Source organism: Haematobia irritans, chromosome 2 (genome assembly GCF_050003625.1).
Source record: "Haematobia irritans isolate KBUSLIRL chromosome 2, ASM5000362v1, whole genome shotgun sequence".
Taxonomy (NCBI): Eukaryota; Metazoa; Arthropoda; class Insecta; order Diptera; family Muscidae; genus Haematobia; species Haematobia irritans.
This window is the reverse complement of record NC_134398.1, coordinates 128148688-128168982: the sequence shown is the minus strand read 5'-3', so window position 1 is coordinate 128168982 and position 20295 is coordinate 128148688. Positions and strand designations below refer to the sequence as shown.

The window sequence follows — 20295 nt, the reverse complement described above, 5'->3', positions numbered from 1 at the left end:
GCTTACAATTCAACACACCACTGGCTCCACTTTTGAATTTAGTTCCATATTTCTTTTCAGCAGCATCAGCAAAAGCATTGGCAATACGCATCATTTGATCATAGTTGGGGGGAAATTCAATAGTGGAGTGACCATAGGGAAGAAGGACAAAATTGCCATATGAATGGAATGCCAAATACATGCGAATGTAGTTGTCAGGGAAAGAGTTGACGAATCGTTGCAAAGCTAGAACTTCAGGTTCGGTGTCTGCAGCAGCACCACCATACCAATGATCACAGGGAACATCAATGTTATAGCCAGCACCTGAAAACGAAATAGATTCCCTTGATAAGTCTAAAATCTTACGTTTGTGATGCATGGCATTAATGGCTTACCTCCCCAATGGTAACCGAAATTACGATTCATATCGACACCCAAACATTCGCCTGAGGAATTTGAGAATCCAGTAGGCTTACGATTTTTACGCCATAAACGTTCCACTAAGTGGGTATGTTCCAAACCATCCGGATTAAGAACTGGTACAAATATCCAATCGTATTGATGTAACAACTCCTTCATTTCCTTTTTCTCTTTTTTTAGTAGGTTGTCAATGAAGCAGGTTGTGGTGGCCGAGGAAATCCATTCAATTGCATGAATATTCGATTCAATGAAGATAGCTTTATTATTTGGTTTGTGAGAAATGCGAACAGCCTTAATGGGAATGCCGTTATAAGAATATCCTATAGTGTAGGGAGTTATTATACGTGGGTAAGCTTTATGGATGTAGTCCGTCCAATTGTAGATATCCCATACTCTGTGATAGCTTGTCCATGTCATGTTGTGAGTAAGCGTAGGAAACAAGGGTTTTGCCTTTGGCGCACTCTCATCAAGGACTCTAAAGATATGGAAATTGAGTCTTTACAATCTGAAAGGACCATCTAAATAAAAGTACTTACGCCTGCAAGTCATCAATAGTGCGTTCGTAGCTCAATTCATTGTAATGAAGATAAGCTTCCATGGCCTCGAAATTGGCAGGATCAATAGCTACATCGTATTTATGACCGGCACCCGCGATTTCGTTCAAGAAATGCACCTATATACCGAAATTCTCAATAAAACCAAATGTCCTAGTATTAAACAACTCCCCATGGATATACTCACCGGAATGTTATTGGCCATTTTCTTGAATTCAGCCAATTGTTGCTCATCCTTGACAAAAACTTTGTAGACCTTAAAGTCATCGTAACGAGCAGCAGCTGGTTGGGAAGCCGATGTCAATCCAAGGATTGACGTAGCAACGACAATAATCGCGAATAATTTCATTGTGCCTTTTTCTTTCGAATTTGAACAATGACTGCGCAGTCTATAGAAAAACTACAGGTTTTTATATCCATTTGTCTTGGATGATATTTGCAACATTCATAAAAATCTCAATATAACCGTCAATAAAATAGTTGATAAATTTTTATAGCAATCAAATGTGCACGTTTTCAAAGTTTTCAGACGGCGGAGGGTTAAAACTATTCTCATAAGATATTAGCAACGATAAGATAAAATCAAACAATCTCAATGTTTACTATATCGTAAACCACATAGTGGTCAGGGTATAATAAGTTTGATTTGCCAAAAAATGTGCCTACCAGAAATATTCATTTTAGACCACATAAAATATATACCGATCGACTCAGAATCACCTCCTCTAGCGCTTGGTGTCCGTCCGTCCATCAGTCCATGTATTTGTTGTTCACAGGATTCCGGTCGCAATTATTAACCGATTTTGATGAAACTTGGTACAAGGAGTTTTTTGGGCACAAGGACGAACGCTATTGAATTTGGAAGAAATCGGATAAATTTATATATAGCTCCCATATATATGTATCGCCCGATTTCGACAAATGGGGTCACGTTGCGCTTTTTTTTTAAGGGATCGTCACCAAATTTGGCAAAAGGTAATCTTTTTCATCGCCCTTCAAGTCTGCAAAATTTCATCCAAATCGATTCAGATTTAGATATAGCTCTCATATATATATGTATCGACCGATTTTCCCAAATTTGGCCACAAAAAGCTTTATTTATCAACCGATCTTACTCAAAGTTGGCTAAATGTAATCTTCTATAGCACTAACTATATATGCAAAAAATCATCGAAATCGGTTCAGATTTAGCTATAGCTCCAATTTATATGTACCGCCCGATTTTTCTAAATTTGGCCATAAAACCCTTATTTATCAACCGATCTTACTCAAAGTTGGCTAAATGTAATCTTCTATAGCACTAACTATATGTGCAAAACACCATCGAAATCGGTTCAGATTTAGCTATAGCTCCAATTTATATGTACCGCCCGATTTTTCTAAATTTGACCATAAAACCCTTATTTATCAACCGATCTTACTCAAAGTTGGCTAAATGTAATCTTCTATAGCACTAACTATATGTGCAAAAAATCATCGAAATCGGTTCAGATTTAGCTATAGCTCCCATAAATATGTACAGCCCGATTTTTCTAAATTTGGCCATAAAACCCTTATTTATCAACCGATCTTACTCAAATTTGGCTAAATGTGGTCTTCTATAGCACTAACTATATGTGCAAAAAATCATCTAAATCGGTTCAGATGTAGATATAGCTCCCATATATGTATCGCCCGATTTTGAAAATTTTGCCTTATGTCTGACAATATAGGCCTCATTTCTTAACTGATCTTACTCAAATCTTGCACAAGGTAACCTTTTAGTATTAATCAAACCCGCAAAATATTATGCAAATTGGTTCAGATTTAGATATAGCTTCCATATATATGCATCGCTAGATTTTCCTAAATTTGGCCATAGTACTCTTATTTATTAACCAATGTTACTCAAATTTCAAATGTTGATGTACTAGCCGATCGTATTTATACGTACTTGTAGCTCTTACATAAGAATATTGCTCGATTTTTACAAATTTGGATTTATTACCCACACTAATTGAACGATTTTCTCTTTTTTAATAATGGGCTCAATATTAGTGGCATACTAACTCTGTAGGTGCAATACCAACTATAGCCAGTGTTGCTAGAAGTAGGGGAAATTCCCTATATATAGGGTTTTTCTAATATTTAGCGTCTTGTAGGTACGTTGGACCACAATGTAGGGACATTTTCACTCAACACAATTTGTAATAATTCTTACATTTTGGTGGCTCCAGAGGAGGAAATTAGAAGCCGACAAGGCTTGATCTTTAACAACATTTACCACTCGTGCCAAAAAAAACTAACAAAATTTGAAGATTACCACAAATCTACCAAACAAATATTTCTATAGAAATTTTTGTCAAAACTTTATTTCTGTACAAAAATTTTTCAACATTTTATTTCTATAGAAAATTTTGTCGAAATTGTATTTCTATAGCATTTTTTTTTTTAATATTATTTCTATAAAAATTTTTCTCAAAATTTTATTTCTACACCCTCAAAAAAAATAGCTTCTTTAACATATGTTCCAAACATATTTTGCAGGAAGCACATATATTATTGGATACTGCCGAAACATTAATATGTTTGTTTTATGTGAACATATTATATGTTTGGAAGCATTTTGAGCCCAAAAATATTATATGCTTGGAAGAATTTTTCCCAAAGACGATTGTGCTCATTCCCTAACATACTCGTTATTTTCACTTCCACGAAATATTTTAATTCTTGGCAACTTTTTCTGTAATACAAATAATGTTGAAGAAATTATTCACTTTTATAATTTTTTTAAATTTTACTTTTCGCCTGCACGGAGAATCGAACCGAGGACCATACAGTTTGTAAGCCAACACACTATCCACTGGGCTACGTAGCTGTTATGGTCACTAGCAGATAATTATCGTTATAAGTTACATTTATATAGCATAGTTTGCAGCGCCCACGAGCCCATGTAAACATAACATTATTTAACAGAAACATACATTTGTTTGCCACGTGGAGCAGTGGTTAGCATGTCTGCCTTGAATGCAAAGGGTCGTGGGTTCAATCCCTGCTCCGACCGAACACTTTTTTTTCTAATTTACACATTTATATTTATACTATATAATTTTTTTATAATGAAACTTCGAAATGTGGGTTATTAAAGATTTATAGTCATTAACAGTGCTTGATATAAACGAAATTGATTTTGATTGATTGATTTTTTGATAAAATATTATTTTTTATTGCAAAAATAACAATTTTGTTACAAAAAACTGTTTTTGGTACAAAACTTTAAAATTTGGAAGGAATTCAAAAACTCTAACAAAAGAAGAACGTGGCGTCGAGTAGTAACATACATAAATAATTTTATAATATAAACATAAATTTATTTAGGCGTGAACAGTTTTTTACTAGCATTTAACACCATCGGTCTAAAATGCCTTTTATTTTTCTTTAATAATTCATTTTAAAGAAAATAAACTTTTTAAATTGTTTTAGCTGCAAAACTCGAACTTAATGCCCGCTTTTATATTTGAAGGTGTCCGTCAACTCCTCTTGGACTACTTATTAATGAAGAGGAACTAAACTTTGTTTTTATACATTTTACTGTGTAATTTTTCACTATTTCCTCCTTATTTCATTTTACTGTCCCAACTCTAAAAAGAGAATAGTGCCCTTTCGTTATTTTTATGAAGACCCCTGATTTCTTTTAACGCACCAAGAAAAAAATTGTTCCCATAATGCCAAAATGATAAACAAAACACATGTCCACACATACATAAAATGCTGCTCTCAAGGCGAAAACACATGCTTTTTTTCAAATGTCTATTCTCTTGGTTCCGAATGTCCATTCTCTTTATTCAAATTAAATAATTTTTAGACTTAAGCATATCAAATTTTTGGCCTTATCATAAAACAGTTTTCCGAAACAACATACAATCAGATTCGCAAAAATTTCTCTCTTTGGATTCTTTCGCTGTGTTATGTTGATATCGTTCGTCAACTCTCCCGGTTTCCATCTCTATTTCTTTCTCTATACTCTCTCTGTCGCTTTGGATAAAATATCACAACATATGTATGTTTAGTCGAAATTTGTAAATTTATATATGTTTGTATTCACACATATAATTTTTATGAAACATTTATGCCCCAAACATAATATATTTTAACATATTAGGAACATTACATGTTTGCACTTAAATATATTGTGTTTTAAAATTGTGCCCGAAACACACTTTGATTATATCGGAACATATGAAAAACATATTTTTCTAAGAGTGTATGGAATTTTTTATCAAAATTTTATTTCTATAGAATTTATTGTCAAAATTTTATTTCTGTAGAAAATTTTTTCACAAAAATTTGTTTATAGAAACTTTTTCCACATTTAATAGAGATTTAGAATTCTACCAACTGTGGCAACCGTGGTGGCATATTCATGTTTTAAGATAATAAAGTACTTACTACCATTTTTGTTTTGTAAAATTTTTTTAAATTTAACGAAAAATATTGTAGGGAAAATTGTTTGGGAATATATGAGAAAGTAGGGAACTTTTTTTTCCTTGTAGGGTAAACCGAACATTTTCCCTAGCAACACTGACTATGAGCTAGTTAGATTGGGACAAAGCACCCATAAACATGTACCCCTTAATTTTTTTGAATATGAAACTGCGGTTTATCTCCCATACCTATATCAATGTTACCCCACAAATCCTTATGTTTACTAATTCAACAAGTGTGGTTTAGGGTATGATATAGTCGGCCCCGCCCGACTTTCTACTTTACTTACTTGTTATACCCTAAACCACATAGTGGTTAGGGTATAATAAGTTTGATCGGCCAAAAAATGTGCCTACCAGAAATATTGATTTTAGACCCCATAAAATATATACCGATCGACTCAGAATCACCTCCTGAGTCGATCTAGCGCTTGGTGTCCGTCCGTCTGTCCATGTATTTGTTGTTCACAGGATTCCGGTCGCAATAATTAACCGATTTTGATGAAATGTGGTACAGGGAGTTTTTCGAGCACAAGGACGAACGCTATTGAATTTGGAAGAAATCGGATCAAATTTAGATATAGCTCCCATATATATGTATCGCCCGATTTCGACAAATGGGGTCACATTGCGCGTTTTTTCAAACCGATCGTCACCAAATTTGGCAAAAGGTAATCTTTTCCATCGCCCTTCAAGTCTGCAAAATTTCATCCAAATCGGTTCAGATTTAGATATAGCTCTCATATATATGTATGCCCGATTTTCCCAAATTTGGCCACAACACCTTTATTTATCAACCGATCTTACTCAAAGTTGGCTAAATATAATCTTCTATAGCACTAACTGTATGTGCAAAAAATCATCGAAATCGGTTCAGATTTAGCTATAGCTCCCATATATATGTACCGCCCGATTTTTCTAAATTTGACCATAAAATCCTTATTTATCAACCGATCTTACCCAAATTTAGCTAAATGTAGTCTTCTATAGCACTAACTATATGTGCAAAAAACCATCGAAATCGGTTCTGATTTAGATATAGCTCCCATATATATGTATATCCCGATTTTCCAAATTTGGCCATAGAACCCTTATTTATTAACCGATCTTACTAAAAGTTGGCTAGATCCAGTCCCCTACAGTACTAACTATATGTGCAAAATTTCATCGAAATCGGTTCAGATGTAGATATAGCTCCCATATATGTATCACCCGATTTTGAAAAATTCGCCCCTAATAACCTTATGTTTGACCATACAGGCCTCATTTCTTAACTGATCTTACTCAAATCTTGCACAAGGTAACCTTTTGTGGTATTAATCAAATCCGCAAAATATTATGCAAATTGGTTCAGATTTAGATATAGCTTCCATATATATGCATCGCCCGATTTTCCCAAATTTGGCCACAGTACTCTTATTTTTTAACCAATAATACTCAAATTTAATGTACTAGCCGATCGTACTTATACGTACTTGTAGCTCTTACATAAGAATATTGCTCGATTTTTACAAATTTGTATTTATTACCCACACTAATTTAACGATTTTCTCTTTTTTAATAATGGGCTCAATATTAGTGGCATACTAGCTCCGTAGGCGCAATATCAACACAGCCAGTGTTGCTAGAAGTAGGGGAAATTCCCTATATGTAGGGTTTTTCTAATATTAAGTGTCTTGTAGGGACGTAGGGCCACAATGTAGGACATTTTCACTCAACACAATTTGAAATAATTTATACATTTTTGAGGAGGAGGAAATTAGAAGCCGGCAAGGCTTGATCTTTAACAATGTGTGGTAAACTTTATTCCTGTAGAAAATTTTGTCAACATTTTATTTCTATAGAACATTTTGTCAAAATTGTATTTCTATAGAATTTTTTTCAAAATATTATTTCTATAAAAAATTTTCTCAAAATTTTATTTCTGTGGAATTTTTTCTCAAAATTTTATTTCTATAGAATTTATTGTCAAAATTTTATTTCTATAGAAAAATTTCTCACAAAAATTTGTTTATAGAAACTTTTTCCAAAATTTTATTTTTATAGAGATTTAACAAAAAAGATTACTAATTTGGGTAGAATTCTACCAACTGTGGCAACCGTGGTGGTAATACAAATTTATATTCTAAGTTATATACGTTGCATATTCATGTTTTAAGATAATAAACTACTTACAACCATTTTTGTTTTGTAAAATTTTTTAAATTTAACGAAAAATATAGTAGGGAAAATTGTTTGGGAATGTATGGGAAAGTAGGGAACTGTTTTTGTCCTTGTAGGGTAAACCGAACATTTTCCCTGGCAACATTGACTATGAGCTATAGTCAGATTGACACAAAGCACCCATAGACATGTACCCCTTAATTTTCTTAAATATGCAACTGCGGTTTATCTCCCAGACCTATATGTTACCCCACAAATTCTTATGATTACTAATTCTGTAATGGTGGTTTAGGGTATGATATAGTCGGCCCCGCCCGACTTTCTACTTTACTTACTTGTTTTTTATCTACAACTGATTTTATCTAATTTTCCAATTTGAACAGTCATGTTGCTTATGGAAAATTTCTTTTCTGTACGAGGGCATGTCACATAATTTTAATTAACATCCATACAGATTTTATTTTCGAGTGGAATTTTATTCATCGTAATATTTTGTACCCTCCTCTCATCTAAATATGGGTCTCTGACTCCACAATTTATATGTATTCTTGGTCTGGGTGAATTTCTGAGTTGAAACTTTCGAGTTTTGTAGACATAAAAGTAATAGAGCCTACTAAAACTAGTCATTATAGTACTATTTCAAATGCAATAAAAATGTTTTAAGACAGTGAACAAACTTTTATTTTGCTCAGCGGATTAAATGTGGATTAAAATTATGTGACATGCTTTCGTACATTACTTTGTTCCAGAAAAGAAATGTTCCATTAGCAACATTATTGTTCAAATTAGATAAAATCAGTTGTAGATAAAAAAAATCATTGAGATTGTTTGATTAGATCTTATCGTTTATAATATCCTGAGAACATTTAAAAAGTTTGCATTGGTTTGCAATAAAAAAAAAAATTATCAAATATCTTATTGACGGTTATATTGAGATTTTTATGAATGTTGGAAATATCAACCAAGACAAATGGATATAAAAACCTGTAGTTTTGCTATCGACTAAACAGTCATTGTTAAAACTCGAAAGAAAACGTCACAATGAAATTATTCGCGATTATTGTCGTTGCTACGGCAATCCTTGGATTGACATCGGCTTCCCAACCAGCTGCTGCTCGTTACGATGACTTTAAGGTCTACAAAGTTTTTGTCAAGGATGAACAACAATTGGCTGAATTCAAGAAAATGGCCAATAACATTCCGGTGAGTATATCCATGGGAAGTTGTTTAATACTATGACAATTGGTTTTATTGAGAATTTTGGTATATAGGTGCATTTCTTGAACGAAATCGCCGGTGCCGGTCATAAATACGATGTAGCTATTGATCCTGCCAATTTCGAGGCCATGGAGGCTTATCTTCATTACAATGAATTGAGCTATGAACGCACTATTGATGACTTGCAGGCGTAAGTACTTTTAATCAGATGGTCCTTTCAGATTGTAAAGACTCAATTTCCATATCTTTAGAGTCCTTGATGAGAGTGAGCCAAAGGCAAAACACTTGATTCCTACGCCTACTCACAACATGACATGGACAAGCTATCACAGAGTTTGGGATATCTACAATTGGATGGACTACATCCATAAAGCTTACCCACGCGTAATAACTCCCTACACTATAGGATATTCTTATAACGGCATTCCCATTAAGGCTGTTCGCATTTCTCACAAACCAGGAAGAAAAGCTATCTTCATTGAATCGAATATTCATGCAATTGAATGGATTTCCTCGGCCACCACAACCTGCTTCATTGACAATCTACTAAAAAAAGAGAATAAGGAAATGAGGGAGTTGTTGCATCAATACGATTGGATATTTGTACCAGTTCTTAATCCTGATGGTTTGGAACATACCCACTTGGTGGAACGTTTATGGCGTAAAAATCGTAAGCCTACTGGATTCTCAAATTCCTCAGGCGAATGTTTGGGTGTCGATATGAATCGTAATTTCGGTTACCATTGGGGAGGTAAGCCTTTCATGCCATGAATCACAAACGTCAGAGTTTTCACTTATAAGGGGGAATTTATTTCGTTTTCAGGTGCTGGCTATAACATTGATGTTCCCTGTGATCATTGGTATGGTGGTGCTGCTGCAGACACCGAACCTGAAGTTCTAGCTTTGCAACGATTCGTCAACTCTTTCCCTGACAACTACATTCGCATGTATTTGGCATTCCATTCATATGGCAATTTTGTCCTTCTTCCCTATGGTCACTCCACTACTGAATTTCCCCCCAACTATGATCAAATGATGCGTATTGCCAATGCTTTCGCTGATGCTGCTGAAAAGAAATATGGAACTAAATTCAAAAGTGGAGCCAGTGGTGTTTTGAATTGTAAGCATTAAAACTGTCATAGTACGTCTTTGCTTAAGTGCGTATCTAATATACATTCCCATTCATGTTTTTAGATCCTGTCTCGGGTGCCGCCAAGGATTGGGCCTATGGTGTTAAAAATATTCCATTCACCGCCACAATTGAATTGCGTGATGACGGCACTAAATATGGGTTCTTCTTGCCTGCCAGCCAAATTTTAGAGGTTTGCGCTGAAGTGACTGATGGTATTATGGCCATGGTTGATCAAGCTAAATCTGAAAAGATTTTTAAATAAGTTTTAAAAGAACAATAAAGATTTGCATTTACTACAGTAATGGATTTTAATTTATTTTTTTTTTTTTGACTTGGAAATGAAAGAGGCTTCTCGAAATCGCAGCAGAAACATTTTCGATCAAAAATTTGTGCGAAAGAGTAACAACGTAAAGCAACCGATCATATCCTATATTTTTACAAATAAGTAAATCTTTAGGTGGATTTGGCAAAGTGGAAAAACAAGCTATTGAAAAGGTCTTTCAAATACGAGGGCGGAATTTCTTAGACTATCAATGAGAGAGAAAATTTAGTTTTTCAAAAATATTTTTATTTTTCAATATAATCTCTTGAAACTTCAACACACTTAGTCCAACGCTTTTCTAGCAATTCTATCCCTTGATTAAAATAGTTTTCTTCAAGATCTTCAAAATAGTGGTTTACAATTGTAATTGCATCTGAGGTATAACGCTTGCCAGCAAGGAATTTTTTTAGATTTGGGAACAAGTAAAAGACACTGGGAGCTAAATCAGGAGAATAAGGTGGGTGGTCAAGCAACTCGTACTTTAATTCGTTGATTTTAGGCATTGTTAAAACACTCTTGTGCGATGGTGCGTTGTCTTAATGAAACATTTTTTTGTGTTGTAAGCCAGGACGTTTTTCTCGAACTTTTAAATTTAATTGATCCTAAAGGTTGCAATAGTACTCTGAATTTTTTGATATTGAATTTATTGGGGCACTTCCTTCAGCTTCAGTCCATTGTTTGGATTGTTCTTTTGTCTCTGGAGTATAGTGGTTGATCCATGTCTCATCAACAGTTATGAAACGACGCTTAAAATCCATTTTATTTCGCTTAAAACGATCCAAACCAGCTTGAGAAATGCTCATTCTTATGCGTTTTTGATCGACTGTTAACAAATGTGGCACCCATCTTGCAGAAAGCCTTTTCATCTGTAGTTCTTCATGCAGAATTAAATGGACTCGATCATTTGAGATGACCATGATATTAGCAATTTTACGCACTTTTATTCGTCGAATATTTAATACCATATCATGCTCTTTGGCTACAATTTCTTTTGTTGTTGCTGTTTTTGGACGTCCACTACACGCAAAGAAAAAAAACGTTTGGAAAACGTGTACCGAAAACGTTTTTCTTTTGTTAGAGTTTTTTGAATTGCTTCGAAAATTTTAAACTTTTATCACCAAAAAAATTCGTTTGTTACAAAATTTTTATTTTTTCAATAAAAAAAGTTATTTTTGAAACAACAACACAGTCCATTTCGTTTATATCAAACACTGTTCTTTTCTGACTTTAGGTCTTTAATAAGACATATTTTACAGTTCAAAATTTAATATACTACAATGTAATGTTGAAAAATTTTTCGGAATCTTCCGAACATATCTGGAATATATGTAAAAAAAAAAAACAAAAAAACTTTGGTCGAAGCGGGGATCGAACCCACGACCCTTGGCATGCAAGTCGGACGTAGCAACCACTGCTCCACCGTGCCAAACTAAATGTTTGTTTCTGTTAAATAAACTTTGTTTATTCGGTTCGTGGGCGCCGCAAGCTATGCTATATAAATATAACTTATATGGATATTTATCAATTGATGACCACAACAGGTACATAGCTCAGTGGTTAGTGTGTTGGCTTACGAAGTGCATGGTCCGCGGTTCGATTCTCCGTCCAGGCGAAAGGTAAACAAATTTTAAAAATTTATAAAATCGTATAATTTCTTCTACATTGTTGGCATTACAGGAAAAGGTGTTAAGAACTAAAAAACATCGTGGGTGTGAGAAAGATGTGATGGAAAATGCAATTAGCAAGAAAACAATGTTTTTTTTGACTTTGTCCTTATGAAATTGTTTTTACATCCTGGAAAAGAATAAACGTTTATCACAAAATGTATATACTTTTCTCCCAAATACACTTCCTTACAGCGAAAAGCAAATGAGAAACGAACTTTGTTTGTCTAAAATTTCGTTTGGGAGGAAAGAATTATTTTTTTTGCGTGTACGTGGTTCATCTTCAATGATTGTACGACCACGTTTAAATTCAGCAACCCAATTTTTATACCCTGCTCCACACTATGGAACAGGGTATTATAAGTTAGTGCATATGTTTGCAACACCCAGAAGGTGACGAGATAGACACATGGTGTCTTTGGCAATAATGTTCAGGGTGGGCTCCTGAGTCGATATAGCCATGTCCGTCTGTCCATTTTTGTAATCAACTGCGAACTAGCAGTTTTAGTCCAATCGACTTAAAATTTGGCACAAGTATGTGTTTTTTGGCTCTATTTTTTCTATTGATTTTTCCTATTGATTTTGGAAGAAATCGGTTCAGATTTAGATATAGCTCCCATATATATCTTTCGCCCGATATGGACTACTATGATCCCAGAAGCCAGAGTTTTACCCAAATTTGCTTAACATTTTGCTCAAGAAGAACAATTGGTACTATAGTCAAGTGTGCCAAATTTTGCTGAAATCGGTTCAAATTTAGATATAGCTCCCATATATATTTTTCACCCGATATGGACTACTATGGTCCCAGAAGCCAGAGTTTTACTCCATTTTGGTTGAAATTTTACACTAGGAGTACAATTAGTAGTGATCTCAAGTGTGCCAAATTTTATTGAAATCGGTTCAGAATTAGATATAGCTCCGATAAATATCGTTCGCCCGATTTACACTCATATGACCACAGAGACCAATTTTTTTACTCCGATTTAGTTGAAATTTTGCACAGGGAGTAGAATTGCCATATAGCTATGCGTGCCAAATTTGGTTGAAATCGGTTCAGATTTAGATATAGCTCCCATATATATGTTTTTCTAATTTCGACAAAAATGGTGAAAATACCAACATCTGCTTAGACGAAAAGTTGTAAAAATGACTCTAATTTTCCTTAACTTCTAATTCATATATGTCGAGCGATAAATCATAAATAAACTTTTGCGAAGTTTCATTAAAATTGCTTCAGATTTAAATGTTTCCCATATTTTTTTACTAACATTGTGTTCCACCCTAGTGCATTAGCCGGCTTAAATTTTGAGCCTATAGATTTTTTAGAAATCTATCAAATTCTGTTCAGATCGAATGATATTTAAATGTATGTATTTGGGAAAAAACTTTATATATAGCATCCAACACATTTGACGGATGTGATATGGTATCGAAAATTTAGATCTACAAAGTGGTGCAGGGTATAATATAGTCGGTCCCGCCCGACTTTAGACTTTCCTTACTTGTTTACTGTTGCATATGAAGGAGCACTTTCACCTAACTTATTCACCATATCATTATGAATTTCTTGTCCCGATGAACCTTTTTTATGTAAATATTTAATGACAGCACGCATTTCTAATTTTTCTATTGTAAAAAAAATGCGGATGCGTCTTTTTTGAACACCTGTTTCTATATGAAGGAGATGCCAGATCGAAACAAAATTTGACATGTGTTCATAATAGAGATGGAAGTTTCCAAAACACTTAACTTTTTTCTGTTTATACCGTGCTTTTTGTGCTAGGCTAAGAAGTTTACGAACTGCCCTCGTAAATATTAAACATTTTCAAGATGTTTTCTATAGAAGTTTTTGTGGCCTCTTAAAGGTGTATTTTCTCTCTCCTGTAAAATTAAGTTTTTAGACTCATGAGGTTTTGTCACAAATTGTTTCCGCTACAAGAGCTAAACCTCCTAAATTAAGGTAAGTACTATGTTCGCTTTTCGCGTTGAAATTTTCGCGGTTACTTTATTAAAACAGTTCAATATAAATCAGATAAATTAACTCAATTTATGCACAGTTTCTTGTTCCTCTAGATTTCGGCAAGACTTTACAGGAATAAGTTTGTTTTCATTTATAATTTTGATTATTTAAGGAAAAGTAATCGCGAAAATGAAGTGGTTTTCAACTCGAAAAAGGAACATAGTACACACCTTTATGCAGAAATCGTTGCATTGTTAAAATGTTATTTGACGATGTACTTGCACCGAAAAAAAAAAAAAAAAACAGTGAACCCCCCAGGAAGAAGAATTTTGGTTAACTTTAGAATATTTATATTGTTTTTAGAAAATGTTAACTAAACAGTATTACAAACGACGAAATCACACCGATATCATAAAAATAAGTAAATATTTTTCGACAAATTCAAATTCAACTTTATTAAACATAATTATTTTTTTCTTTTTTTTTTAAGAATTTGAAGGAGACAATTGGAATGCAAAATTGCAAGAATGTCTTTAGTGCTATACGAAGTTCAAAATGGGCAATTTTTATAGAAAAATATACAAATTTAAAGAAATAATGAACGAATTTAGTAAATCTTTATGCTTCATTTGTGTATAATTTTCCCGTTTTTTAGTTCATTAAACTAAATTACGCAAAAAATTATTAGAGTAAAGGAAACTTTCTCAAAACATAATAATTCCATGAACTAAAATAAAATTAAATTGGCTTTAGTGAAATAGAGGGTTCACATAGAAAGTATTCGTCAAGATTACTCGAAGTTTAAAAAAGAAACTGGAAAATTTTAGAGTTAAATAAATACAATGTTTGTAGACTTTATAAGAATTGCAAACATGAACAATGTGGCGTTGTTGTTTAGTCGGATAAGAGAGAACAAACAAATTACTTAACAAAAAACATCAAGAAGTTTTGGACCATATTAGCAACATTCCTAAATACGAGAGCCACTGTTTTTATACCCTCCACCATAGGATGGGGGGTATATTAACTTTGTCACTCCGTTTGTAACACATCGACATATTGCTCTAAGACCCCATAAACTATATATATTCTGGGTCGTGGTGAAATTCTGAGTCGATCTAAGCATGTCCGTCCGTCCGTCTGTTGAAATCACGCTAACTTCCGAACGAAACAAGCTATCGACTTGAAACTTGGCACAAGTAGTTGTTATTGATGTAGGTTGGATGGTATTGCAAATGGGCCTTATCGGACCACTTTTACGTATAGTCCCCATATAAACCGACGCTCAGATTTGGCTTGCGGAGCCTCATGGAGGAGCAAAATTCATCCGATCCGGTTGTAATTCGGTACATGGTGTTAGTATATGGTCTCTAACAACCATGCAAAAATTGGTCCACATCGGTTCATAATTATATATAGCCCCCATGTAAACCGATCCCCAGATTTGGCTTGCGGAGCCTCTAAGGGAAGCAAATTTCATCCGATCCGGCTGAAATTTGGTCTCTAACAACTATGCAAAAATTGGTCCACAGCGGTCCATAATTATATGTAGCCCCCATATAAACCGATCCCAGATTTGACCCCCGGAGTCCCTTGGAAGAAAAAAATTCACCCAATCCGGTTGAAATTTGGTACGTGGTGTTAGTTTATGGTCTCTAACAACCATGCAAAAATTGGTCCATAATTATATGTAGCCCCATTTTAAACCGATCCCCAGATTTGACCTCCGGAGCTCTTGCACTCAAAAAAAAAAGTGAACTCTCTATTTCACTAAAGCCAATTTAACTTTATTTTAGTTCATGGAATTATTATGTTTGGGGGAAGTTTCCTTTACTCTAATAATTTTTTGTGTACGTTGGTTAAATTAACTAAAACCGAGGAAAAAAATATACTCAAAATAAGCATAAAGATTAACTTAATTCGTGTCTTCCACATAATAGTTCAGAATTTCTTTAAATTTGTAAATTTTACCAAAAATGCGTCCATCATGAACTTCGTATGTCACAAAAGAAATTCTTGCAATTTTGAACTCCAAGTTTTTCCATCAAACTACAAAACTTTCTTTAACAAATGAAAGAACTTAGTTATGCCTAATAAATTTTTTTGAATTTGTCGAAAAATATTGACCGCTAACAACTATTCCAAAATTGGTCCATATCGGTCTATAGTTATATATAGCCGATCCCCAAAAATAATCTACCAAAATTGTATTTTATTATAGAAAATGTTATTATTATAGAAAATGTTGTCAAAATTTTGTTACTATAAAAAATTTTGTCAAGATTTTATTTCTATAGAAAATTTTGTCAAAATTTTATTTCTGTACAAAATTTTGTCAAACTATGGACTAACTTACAATTGGGAAAACGGTGTTAAGAAGTTTTAATATCCCAATCTTTTTTTGCCATCTGATGAAATTTTCAATGTTAACGACACAAAAGCAAGAAAACTAAACAAGAACAAGTATATACGGCCGTTAGTTCGGCCAGGCCGAAGCTTATATACCCTCCATCATGGATTGCGTAGAAACTTCTTCTAAACACTGCCATCCACAATCGAATGACCTAAGTTGTGGTAACGCTTGCATGGCAAGGTATCTTAAAACCTCCTAACACCATCTTCTAAATTGTATGTAAGTCCATACGTGGTATATATTAAATCAAAAAAGATCGATCCAATACGTATATAATTCAGTTTGAAAAAGTAGAAATAAAATTTTAACAAAATTTTCGATAGAAATAAAATTTTCACAAAATTTTCTATAGAAATAAAAATTTTGACAAAATTTTCTATAGAAAGAAAATTTTGACAAAAATTTCTACAGAAATAAAATTTTAAAAAAAATTTTCTATAGAAATAAAATCTTGGTAGATTATTTTTGGCTCGAGTGGCAACCATGATTATGAACCGAATAAAATTTGAACAAAATTTTCTATAGAAATAAAATTTTGACAAAATTTTTTATAGAAATAAAATTCTGACAATGATGAAAATTTTATTATGAACCGAATAAAATTTTAACAAAATTTTCTCTAGAAATAAAATTTTGACAAAATTTTCTATAGAAATAAAAATTTGGTAGATTATTTTTGGCTCTAGTGGCAACCATGATTATGAACCGATATGGACCAATTTTTGTGTCATTGGGCCAATTTTGGTATGGTTGTTAGCGACCATATACTAACACCACGTTCCTAATTTGAACCGGATCGGATGAATTTTGCTCCTTCAAGAGGCTCCGGAGGTCAAATCTGGAGAACGTTTTATATGGGGGCTATATATAATTATGGACCGATATGGACCAATTCTGCCACGGTTGTTAAAGATCATATACTAACACCATGTACCAAATTTCAGCCGGATCGGATGAAATATGCTTCTCTTAGAGGCATTGGCGTAGCTAGGGGGGTGCTGGGGGGGCTATGCCCCCCCAGAATAGTTCTTGCCCCCCCCAGAATAATCAAAGCTACAGTTGTTTTATATTTTAATTCAAGATTTGCGATGTGTTTAATCCAATTAAGATTGTGGCAGAGAGAGTATGTTAAGCATATTATTTATTAAGCATATTTTTGATATTTACATTACAACTAAAAACACGTAATAAAAACACTAAAAGGAAACTTGAGACGCACATTTTCAAAAATAGTCAATTTATAACTACGTTGATTAAAATCATAAATCGTCACATGCCCAATTTACCATCTAAAATCGTCAAAATCACGAAAAATCCACAGAGTTGGCACCGCTGCTCTCGACAGTTGCTTCGTTGTATTCTGTTCTCAGAGAATTTTTAAAAACTAATCGAAGATAGACGTTTTATAATATTCAATTTATTTTTTGCCTTTTATTTAATTTTTTATTCTTAGTATTTTTTATACACGATGAATATATTAAGTTTATGTTTTGCTTTATGATTTCTAGTCCTGTTTTAAAACACACATTTTAAATAAAATTTAAAAATCATATGTTTGTTGTCTTGAATTAAAAATAAATTACAAACAATATTTTTCAAACACATACTTAAAGCAATGCTTTTATTTTTTGTTATATTAAATAATGGTAAGTTGCTATTTGATTATTTATAGCGGTGTCGTGGAACCGGCTCCCACACACAATAAAATATTTTTTGTCTTCAACCATGAAATTAATTGATCTAATTAATTATACCCTTCACCACTACTGTGGTACAGGGTATAATAAGTTTGTGCATTTGTATATAACGCCAAGAAATAGTGGTCATAGACCCATCTTTTAGTATACCGATCGGGTAAGAATTAAAATCTGAGTCGATTTAGCGATGTCCGTCTGTCTGTCTGTCTGTCCGTCTGTCTGTATATGTAATTTTGTGCACAAAGTACAGCTCGCAATTTAAGTCCGATCGTCCTCAAATTTGGCATAGGGCCGTTTCTTGAGACAGAGACAATTGCTATTGGTTTTGGAAAAAATCGGTTCAGATTTAGATATAGCTGCCATATATAATTATCTACGATGTGGTCATAGTTAGCGTGTTTATCAACCAATTTTCTTGAAATACCGTACATCCAAATATTTAATGAATCTCGCAAATCTTGCAAAATATCAGCCAAATCGGTTCAGATTTAGATATAGCTCCCATATATATCTTTCGTCCGATTTAGACTCATATGACCACAGAACCCAAAATTTACTACCGATCTTCATGAAATTTTGCACAGAGAGTAGAATTGGCATTCTACCAATGCTTGGTACACTTGATTGAAATCGGTTCAAATTTAGATATAGCTCCCATATATATCTTTCGTCCGATTTGAACTTATATGGCCACAAAAGCCAGAGATTTTCCGTGATTTGCTTCAAATTTTGCACAAGGGGTACGTTTAATAGTATAGTTAAGTGTGTCAAATTTTGTTAAAATCGGTTCAGATTTAGATATAGCTCCCATATATATCTTTCGTCCGATTGAACTTATATGGCCTCAAAATCCAGGGTTTTGCCGTGGTTTGCTTCAAATTTCGCACAAGGAGTACGTTTAGTAGTATAGGTAATTGTGCCAAATTTGGTTGAAATCGATTCAGATATATATATGGTTCCCATATATATCTCCCGTCCGATTTGCACTCATATGACCAGGGGGGCCAAAGTTATACTCCCATTTACGTGAAATTTCGCATAGATAGCAGAATTATTATTCTAACTATACATGTCAAATTTATTCAAAATCGGTTCAGATTGTATATAGCTCCCATATATACGTACACCAGAGTTGGGGAAATATGGTCGACTGTTTCATATTTTAGACCCATTTTCAATGGGATTTCCCTCCAATTGACTGGATAGTTTCCACAGAGAATACAAATATGGCCAAAATTCTCACAGTTTTCACAAAATTCTGTGATGATTTCCCCATATCCTACACACTGCAATGCCAAAATTTCCACAGAACGGATGAGTTTTAAATAAGGCTCCAAGTCGCCCTACACATATCTTGGCGAGATCTAACCAATATCCTTGTAAAATCGCCACTGCTGAGTAGCAAAAATTGTAAATATTACTCTAATTGTCCTATATCTCGAATACATATGTATCGCCTGAAAAATTAAAAATCTCTTTTGTACAATTGCATTAAAATTTCTCTCGCTTCATATTTCCCATATTTTTTACTAATATTGTGTATCATCCCAGGGCGTTAGCCGATTTAAATTTTAATTCTAGAGTTTTTGTAGAAGTACAAAAATTGTTTCCATTAAAAGTATTTGTATCTGGAAATGCAAACCTTTATATAGCTCCCAGCAAATTTTAAGTAGATGAGATGGTAACACAAATGTTTGTCTACATAGTGGTGAAGGGTATAATATAGTCGGCTCCGCCCGACTTTAGATTTTACTTACTTGTTTTTAATTGAAATGTATTCAATCAAAAAAAATGATAGTATCAATCGTCAAAGCCAATTAAAAAATTAATTGATACAACTAATTTTTGTGATTGAGTTTTTTTTGTTTTTGATTGATTTTGCTGCATATTGCCTTTAACACCGCAATAAAATTGAGGATGTATAGTTTTATCAATAGGGGTAATTTATCGCTTCGGAAATTTCGACAAAATTATGAAGGATGTCTGGGGGGGCATAGCCCCCCCCAGAGAAAATTTCTAGCTCCGCCAATGCTTAGAGGCTCCACAAGCGAAATCTGGGGATCGGTTTATATGGGGGCTATATATAATTAAGGACCGATATGGACCAATTTTTGCATGGTTGTTAGAGACCATATACCAACATCATGTACCAAATTTCAGCCGGATCGGATGAAATTTTCTTCTCTTTGAGGCTCGGCAAGCCAAATCTGGGGATCGGTTTATATGGGGGCTATATATAATTATGAACCGATGTGAACCAATTTTTGCGCGGTTGTTAGAGACCATATACCAACACCATGTACCAAA

General features: G+C 33.7%; 2 protein-coding genes across 2 annotated transcripts in view; one reads left to right on the top strand and one right to left on the bottom strand.

The window, feature by feature from the left end:
* The window catches only part of LOC142225061 (uncharacterized), a 42027-nt gene extending 40705 nt beyond the window's left edge, over positions 1-1322 (bottom strand). Inside the window, exons 1-4 of the mRNA XM_075294837.1 lie at positions 1141-1322; positions 936-1072; positions 375-874; positions 7-303 (exon numbers count right to left, since the gene is read on the bottom strand). Of these exons, the coding sequence (XP_075150952.1) occupies positions 7-303; positions 375-874; positions 936-1072; positions 1141-1302 (1096 nt within the window). The 5' untranslated portion in view covers positions 1303-1322. The remainder of the gene's footprint in view (positions 1-6; positions 304-374; positions 875-935; positions 1073-1140) is intronic.
* Positions 1323-8608: 7286 nt separating this feature from the next.
* Positions 8609-10231, top strand: LOC142223987 (zinc carboxypeptidase-like). The gene is made up of 5 exons (XM_075293796.1): positions 8609-8782; positions 8851-8987; positions 9049-9548; positions 9621-9917; positions 9992-10231. Exons 1-5 carry the CDS (start codon positions 8621-8623, stop codon positions 10189-10191), a joined length of 1296 nt encoding a protein of 431 aa, XP_075149911.1. The 5' UTR covers positions 8609-8620; the 3' UTR covers positions 10192-10231.
* The last annotated feature ends 10064 nt before the right edge of the window (positions 10232-20295 follow it).